Here is an 8,832-nt window from a genome sequence, read left to right as displayed (position 1 = left end):
AATTAGCACATAGCAAATAGGACTCAACTCCTAATCCCTCAAGCTAAGGTTAGACCAAACACTTACCTCGATGCCTTGAACACCACTCAAGTCTCAATTATGGCTTTACCCCTTGATTCCACCACCAATCCCCTCGAATCTAGTCACAAGTTACTTAATTACATCAATAAGTGCTAAATAAATCAATCCCAATGCATGAAAATGAGTTCTCCAAAGTTTTACCCAAAAAGTCAAAATGCACCCCCGTGCCCACATTGTCAAAACCCGAGGTTCGGACCAAAGTCCGATTACCCATTCCCCCACGAATCCAAATATATAATTTGTTTTGAAATCGGACCTCAAATTGAGGTCCAAATCTCTAATTTTAGAAAAACCTAGGTTCTATCCAAAACACCTAATTTCCCCCATGAAAATCTTTGATTTGAAGTTGAAATCAAGTTAAAAGATGTTAAGGAGTGAAGAAAATAAGTTAGAAATCACTTACCAATGTTTTGGAGAAGAAGAGTTGTTTGAAAAATCGCCTCTTATGTTTTTGGGGTTTTGAAAAGTAAAAAATGACTGAAAATCCCATTTATTTATACCCCTCTGAGACCCCCTGTGCGGACCGCATTAAATGGACCGCGGCCGCACACGCTTACCTGAAGACTTGCAGTTCACCACCCTGTGTGGATCGCACAAAGCCGACTGCGGCCGCATAGCCTTCACCGCGCCCCGCACAAAGGCGACCGCGGCCGCGCTGGCCCCTCGGCGGTCGCACGCGTTTTCTCGCGGACCGCACTAGAGGGTTCAGAGACCTGCAACTCCTGAACCTGCAACATCAGATTTTCTAAGCCTAAGGCATCCCGGAACCTACTCGAAACTCACCCGAGCCCTCGAAACTCCATCCCAAGTATACACACAACCTCAAAAACCTCTTACGAACATATTCGTGTAATCAAATTACCAAAATAACATCATGAACATCGAATTAAACCTCAAGATCAATGAAATTTTCTCAAAACTCCTTTAGACATCATATTTCCCAATTAAGGTTCGGATCACGTCAAACGATGTTCGTTTTTAATCAAATTTCACAGGAATGACTCAAATCATATATAAGACTTGTACCGGTCGCCGGAACAAAAATACGGGCCCGATACCATCACTTTCTAGTCAGTTTTTATTCCAGATTTCTTTAAAAAATTTCTGAAAATAATTTCACTTAAAATTTATTTCTCGTGCTTGGGACCTCGAAATTCGATTCCGGGCATACGCCCAAGTCCCATATTTTCCCACGGACCCTTCGGGACTGTCAAATAATGGGTCCGAGTCCGTTTACCCAAAATGTTGACCGAAGTCAAATTTATTCATGTTAAACTCAAAACTTAGCATTTTTTACAGAATTTCATATTTAAGCTTTTCCGGCTACATGCACGGACTACGCACGCAACTTGAGGCGACTCTAAATGATGTTTTCAAGGCCTCGGAGACACTGAAATCAACTAAAAACAAGTGATGACCCTTTGGGTCGTCACAATTTTTTTTTTTTAAACATAATAGCATACCAAATAAGAATTCAAGTCGTAGTAAAAGAGGCACGTCGTAAACAAAGAATCGTTCATATTGCGCCAACCTTTGTGCTTTTCCAGAGCTCATAAATACGAGCTATTATTTCGACACTATTTTTAGGTTCCAATGACACCAATAAGAATGGTGCAAAAATAAAATTATCACTACGAGATTTGAAAAAATGTTTGCCCTTTTTCATGTAGTGTTTCATAAACAATATCTAACGATTATCTATAATTACCTAGAAGGTTTAAATTTTAAGGTTATTTACATATAATTCAAATAACTCACATATTTAACATGGTTAATGTCAAATATCAAAATGGAGTCATACTAAAAGAAAATCACTGGCTAAAGAATTTTTTAAATTTTAGATAGCCGACTAAAATGAGTTTTGAATTAAGGATAATATTTTCACTTACATTGTTATAAAAATAATTATTATTGAAAAATAAAGTTTTAGAAATTGAAAATTTAAAATAGAAATAATTTCAGAATATATCAACACACCAAATAAGAGTTCAAGCAGTAGTAAAAGAGTCAAGTCGTATCCAAAGAGTCCTTCATAGTCTCAACATTTGATTGTTTTGCCACAAATATGAGTTATTATTTTGCTTCCCGACTATTTTTTTCATCCAAATGACGCTGGCGAGAATGGTATTAGAAAAGAAAAAATTAGAATTATAACTAGAAGATTTGAGAAATTTTCAATCATTTTCATGTAGTGTTTCTTAATTAATATCCAATGATTATCTATATTTATCGAGAAGGTTTAAATTTTAAGAATTTTTTACGTATAATCCAAATAACTCAAATATTTAACATGGTTAGTGTCCGCGCATTTGCGGGTACTAATACTGATAATATAGTATAGCTAGGTAAAAATCTCAGGGACGTACCCATGGACTGATTGTGACTCAATTTTACCTTTACAAAAATGCATTTGTGAAGAAATAGGATTTTTGTTTTATGATTGCGGTGAGTATTTAAGGCAAAGAAGCGATAATTTAAAAACAAAGGTAGCACAAGTCATCCGTTAAAATTGTGAAGCAATAGTATTCAGTTTAAATAGAATTAATAATATATTTAACTTATGTTCGATGTGAAGCTAAGACTAAAACATTGATTAATTACAATAAAAGCAAGAATAGAAGTAATGGTGATTTTGGTGATCTCATCGAAAAAGTAGCGGATGATTATTTTTTTTTAATCGTGATAAAAACAAGTAAACTTTTCATTAAAATGTTTTTTCTTTAGAAATTCATGTATTGTTTCTTACCTCTTTCTCCATTTCAAAGTTTTAATTGGGTCAAGTGCACATTAACATAGTATGAGGTCTTTTGATGAAACTAAATCAATTTCGAGTCGAAAGGCCTATGGTCTAAACAAAGAGTGCATATTTCTTGCCTTGGGAGGTGCCTAGAGAAGTCGACTGCAGAAGCTTCAATTCTAACCTTGACTGATTCCATACCCCAATTTTCTTACTGGGAGTAAAGGATGCAGGAGCAGTTAATAATAGGTGTAGTAGCTAGCTATGGATGGCTATTGCTTGATTTGTAACTCATTAATTACTTGATGATTAATATAATGTTTTAATTACCAAAAAAAACAACGAGACAAATGCAGCAAATCAACGAACTGAAAAAGATATTATCCTCCTTTAGACTGAAGGACAAAATTCCTGTAATTCACAGTAAAACAAGAAAGAAAAGGAAGTATCATGTCAAGAACGACCCACTTGAAAACGTCTACCAAATACCATTCTAATACTAATATTATCCAAGACCCGGGCTAAAACTTAAGACTGCATGAATAGCAACTCTAGCATCTCTAGATATAAAGCAAAGTAATTATACAAGACAGCGTCTCCACAAAACAAATCGGTTTAATTTTTAATATCTTCTTCTACCGCATTCCATAGAAATGACTTCAGTTCAGATTGTGACGTTGTACACCTACAAACAAGAATGAGTCATTTGTCAATCATGGATAAAAGCTCACTACTGCATAGACAAGTACATTTCGGTGGATAGTTGCACATTAAAATTTTAGTAAATCCTCAATGCTTCTAATTGATAGGGGGAATGAATCTACCATGCATCTTTTGCACAAATCGTTCAAACTCCATGAAGTTGTGTTTCTCCAGTAGAGCTAGGCTCAGTCTGAGGTAGGTAAATGCAGATAAGTAGTGTATGCCAAATGGATCATTCATAGGCTTGGCATTTTCCAAGATCTTGTTGTAACCTTCTCTACGGTAACATGGCCGTGCATTCTCACCGGCAACAGATATGTTCGCTTCCCATGCAGCATTTAGCACCTGCAATTTTGGGAAATATTATATCCAGTAATGCAGAGAAATGGATATTACACTGCACGATCAATTATATCTTTGATGTAGATGTACATAAGTTTATGAGCTATTTGTGAATAATTTGTACGACAAAACAACGCCCCCCCCCCCCCCCCAAAAAAAAAAAAAAATCCCCCACCTCCTTCCCACCCCCAAAAAAAAAGGAAAAATATTACTTGCTGAAAAATAGAAACAATATCGACAAAACAACATTTACATGTGCAAGGAAGAAAAATGTAAGAGAACTTGATTCTTCGAAATGTTTAAATGGCTCACAGCTAGTTGCTTGACAACATGATTCTCTCCTATAGGCCAAAATCATTAAGCTTTATATATTTCATTTACATCAGACAATAATATATTTGCAACCTCAAGCCTTTAGACAAACAAATGTTACCTTTCAATTTTTCATAGTTAAACATCAACGTATTTTAACACTTTACTTTTCAAGTACGTGTTGCGTACGACAATCTATTACTTGCACATTCACACCAAGATTCCTCGAAAAAATTAAATATCACAACATATCCTCTGCATGTTAGATTCTCACATGTTTACCTGCCAAACTAGTCCTTCCGGGTCAGCTAGGAAGTGCTTTTTCTGATCAACGGTGTGCAATTCAAGACATGTGAAATTCAGAGCTGCCTCATGCTTCTTTAACATTGATGCTATTGGAGAATAGCCATCACGACAGTCAACACTGTAAAAGCCAGCTGTTAATTCAGCTGCACCACTCTCTGTGTTGCGCCACCAATAGATTCCTGGTAGCTGCTCATCAATCAGAGTGCATCAGGAACCGAAATCAATCCAAAAAAAGCAATTTATGATGCCACGAATATATCTAGCTTTTAAAGGAATATGTTTTACACTTTACAACCTTTGCTGCTATAGGAGTGCCTTTAAAACACAAATTTGCCAAGCCAAGTACTTGATCACCATGATCAATTAAAACTTGAGTGTACCATTTCAAGAAAAATCTGCCATAAAAGCGATTATAATCTCCACCATCACGAAAAAACTCAGCCTCTTGTGGTTTAGAATTGTAAGAACCTGCATTCCAAGGTCCTTTACCAGAGGATGAGCATCCGGATGCCTCTGCTGCCTTTTGCAAGCTATTAAACAAGTACTTATCATAGCACTGCAAAGGATGTAAGCACACATGATTAATAAATATGTCACGCTAGATATCAAGGGCCGATAGCTAATCTATTACTATTATAAAAGTAGGAAGACCCAAAGTGAACATGATATCAAGGGCAAGAAAGTTTGCACAACGGGAGAAACCTTGGCTAAGATTCTTTAATTGTTATTGTTGTGCATCTTTAACAAAGAATGTGCTTTGGGAAGATACATAAGCCTATTTTTCATTTTTTTTGATTATTTATTATCCTTTTGAATTTTCGTTATCCAGATTACACTGGATATGTTGTTGTTGTTGAATTATCGTTATAACCAGAGATATGAAAAGCAGGTTGTTTGGAATTACGAGCTTTCAAGGGAAGCAAGAAGCCAAGGAAGCGCACAAGCATTTTGGCAAGCCTATATGGATAATAGTCAAAGTACTAGTGAGGTGTTTCTATTTCTTGTGAGATGTTTTTATTTCTACTCTCCCATATTTCTAAATTAGCAAATATTGAAAACATTGGTGTTTATTCTTTCTTATCGAAATCGACAAGAAGAAAAGCTATCCAAAGGCATGATAAATTGAATAAGTCTTTGACCTTATTGTGATACTTGAGAGTCTTTAAACTGTCACTCATGACTATTATTTTCTCCTTGTTTTTCTTTCTTTTTTGGTTGTGCAGACACTCAGTGGAATAGTCGAGGAGTATGGAGAGGCCAGACACCACCATCATAAAAAAAGAAGTTATAACACATTTAATATTGGAGTGTGACTACAAGTATTCACATTGTTGATCGGGTAAAATATCATTTACGATAGAAAATTGTCAATTACCATTTGAGAGGTTAAACTCACCTGAAATTCACCAATACCAGGATATTTCCACCCAAGTTTTGCAGAATGAGAAGGGTATCGTAATTCTCCACATGGACCAAGTCCAATTTCAATCTCAGAGATGACTCTATTTTCAAAGAACTCGTTGAACTCCACGCGGAAACTTCTCATTAAACCAAAGTAAACCTGTACTAGCAAATTAGTCACTGAAATAATACACCTTAAAAAATCATTTGATTTTGGGATGGGAAAATTCTTCAAGAAGTCATAGACTCATAGTATTACCGATTTAGCGTGAATGGTGTACGAGTATTTGAATAACCAAAAAAAAAAGATTAGCAAGTTTTTGACATAATTAGCACTGCTGTTGTGAGTAATTTAACAATTTTGTTACAAAGGTAAATACCTTAAGCTACTTATTCTCCTTCACTTTGTTATCAAAAGGAATCAATAAAAAAAGAAGTACAAAACAGTATGTCGGCCTACTTAACTATATGACGCACAAACAAAAGAACAAAAAAAAAGATTACCTCAAGAGCAGTTCGTCCTCTTAAAACACGCTCCTTGTCAATTCCCCAGGTGAGACATTCATGGGTTCTTCTAAGATCTCTGTCTGCAAAAAATATGTCAGGATTTCTATAGCCGATTTCCGTAACCCATCGTGGAAGGGGAATATGAACATCATCACTAACGTTTCCTCCGCATTGATGGAATGACATTACCACCTGGATATTTTCATCAAAAGTAAGGACACTGAGAAAGTTAAATCACTTCAATGGAATATTTTAGAAAGGAAGAAGTCAAAGAAAACACCAGATCACGTTAAAGATGCAATTCCATACAACTAAAAACTAAAACCTTTACCCGTAATTTTAAGTTAATATCTCGAACAATTTCGAAAAGCCTCTTGTAACCACTCCATTTATATCTTTGTGGAGCATGTGCCTCCACTATACCCCACCAGCACTCCACGACAACCCCATCCACCTTAGCTGACTTCAAAATCTTTAGTTGGTTAACCAGATTATTAGCGTCCACAATTTCACATTCCATGTTGATGATGCCCATCTGTCATATTAAAGTCAAATTGGTTTACAGTTTCCAAACAATTTGACATGTTAAATGGTAAGATAAGTTTTGATGAGACAACTAGGCAAGTACCAATTTAGTCACACACTAAAAATGATTAACAATATGCTTGGCTCCAGCATTCAAAAAGCCACCAAACAGAGTGAATCATATGATGCTATATCGATGAATAAACTTCAGAGAGGAAACGAATAAGGTCCCACAAGAAAGAAAATCTGATTCAACTCACAGGTAGCATAACGTATATGGGAATGTAGGGGGTACCCGTGAAATCTCGCTCCAGCAACCCTGGAGTAACATCAACAACCTGTGAATAGAGCACAAAAAATTTACAGATAAAAATAGTGAAGATCCTTCTCCTAAAGACAGAAACATGTCTATAAAAGTTAACTGTCATGGCGTAGTTCAAATTTCTTAGACTTGATCTGAACCTAATTCGTAGTTACAGTAATCCCCTCAAGCAGTAAAACCTATCAACACGAAGTGACATATTCCTTTTCTCGACTCAATTTTAATCACTTATTCGGACTCAACAATATCATGAATCCGGCAACAAGAAGAGATAAGCGCGCTTAAAAAATTATACCACGTTGTGCAATGCGATTAATTCAAAATCTAACATGTAAAGCTGCAAAAATAGAGTTATCCATTAAGTAAATATTTGGTTACCTTTGGATGATCATAGGAAGGCCAATTAATTGAGTGGTCATCTCTAGCAGGATCAACGTTATCGTCTCCAACCATAGCCATGGTACAAGTTCGAGGGACAGAGCTTGAATTCACCAAAAGAAACCTTGAGTTTTGCAAGGGGAAATTCGCCGGTTTCCGGATTTGACTAAAACTGACTGTCGGAGAAGCTGAAAGTATGGCCCGTGGCTGTCCAACAAGTGAAGAAAACGCCGCAGCCATTTCAGTTCAATTCTCCTCCTATTCGGAATGGGCGATGAGACTTCTCTTTAAGTGGAAATTGAGGAGTTCCACTTCCGTGGGACACGGGGTTAAGTTAATTAAGGATATCAAAGTGACGGAACATAGAAAATTGCTAGATCTTATCACGTGCGAGAAACCGAATTTATACATGGACCCCTATGGTTGCAACGATGTACTTTGAGCCCCTAATTTTTGTAAGACGGCAGAACAGCGCCACGGTTTCATATAGCTGGGCGGTTTGGTATGTGGGAAAAGGTGTGTCAACAAAGTTTTTAATATTACGAAACTTAGCTCAAAGTAATAAAATAAGAAAATAGACAAGAATGTATGGAGTAATAGAGAAGAGATTCTTATTTCTTCCATGTATTCAAGTGTGTACAATGTGATGCCCAAACCCTCTATTTATAGGTTGATATAGGTAATACAAAGGGATGTCATGAACATAGTATTAACTATTGAGAACATGGGGAAGATCATGGAGGTGTGGGAATTACATCCATAATAGTAGGAAGTAGTGGGAGGTTAATTAATGGAGAAGAGTTGTGGGTGTTACTCCCTTAGGAGTTATGGACATCCACTGTCACGACCCCAAATCCCGGTCGTGATGGCGCCCAACACAAATGATAGGCAAGCCCGACCAATTAACACTCACAATCCAATCACACAACCCTTTACCGATTAACAGTATTAAATTGACAGTTTAACAAGTCTTCCAACCGGATAATTGAATAGAAACAACACGGAAACAGTAGCATATCATACATCTCCCAAAATCTGGAGTCACGAGTCTAGAGCCTCTAGATGTAACAGAGTAGTAAAGCTACAATAAGACAGAAGTCTACGATGCGGAAAGATAAAAGGGATAGGGGAGGAGTCGGGTCCTGCGGACGCCAGGCAGCTACCTCGACAACTCCTGAAAAATCTGGAAGCGGCAAACAGCTCAACTAAGCCTCCGGGA

At 36.7% G+C, this 8,832-nt stretch overlaps 1 protein-coding gene across 2 annotated transcripts; it reads right to left on the bottom strand.

Annotated features, from left to right (window-relative positions):
• On the bottom strand, positions 3,179 to 8,059 carry LOC109239489 (beta-amylase 2, chloroplastic-like). Of its 2 annotated transcripts, none has more exons than XM_019406093.1 (9): positions 7,614 to 8,059; positions 7,174 to 7,251; positions 6,720 to 6,923; positions 6,386 to 6,580; positions 5,877 to 6,041; positions 4,776 to 5,036; positions 4,457 to 4,666; positions 3,643 to 3,865; positions 3,179 to 3,503 (listed from the first exon to the last, which is right to left on the bottom strand). In XM_019406093.1, exons 1-9 carry the CDS (start codon positions 7,851 to 7,853, stop codon positions 3,478 to 3,480), a joined length of 1,602 nt encoding a protein of 533 aa, XP_019261638.1. In that variant the 5' UTR covers positions 7,854 to 8,059; the 3' UTR covers positions 3,179 to 3,477. The 2 variants fall into 2 exon arrangements, with proteins under 2 accessions (XP_019261638.1, XP_019261698.1); XM_019406153.1 differs by having other exon boundaries at positions 7,209 to 7,251; positions 7,614 to 7,742.

This window comes from Nicotiana attenuata, chromosome 1, assembly GCF_001879085.1.
Source record: "Nicotiana attenuata strain UT chromosome 1, NIATTr2, whole genome shotgun sequence".
NCBI classification, from domain to species: Eukaryota; Viridiplantae; Streptophyta; class Magnoliopsida; order Solanales; family Solanaceae; genus Nicotiana; species Nicotiana attenuata.
Note: the sequence above shows the minus strand (reverse complement) of the source record. Positions and strands in the feature narration are given on the sequence as shown.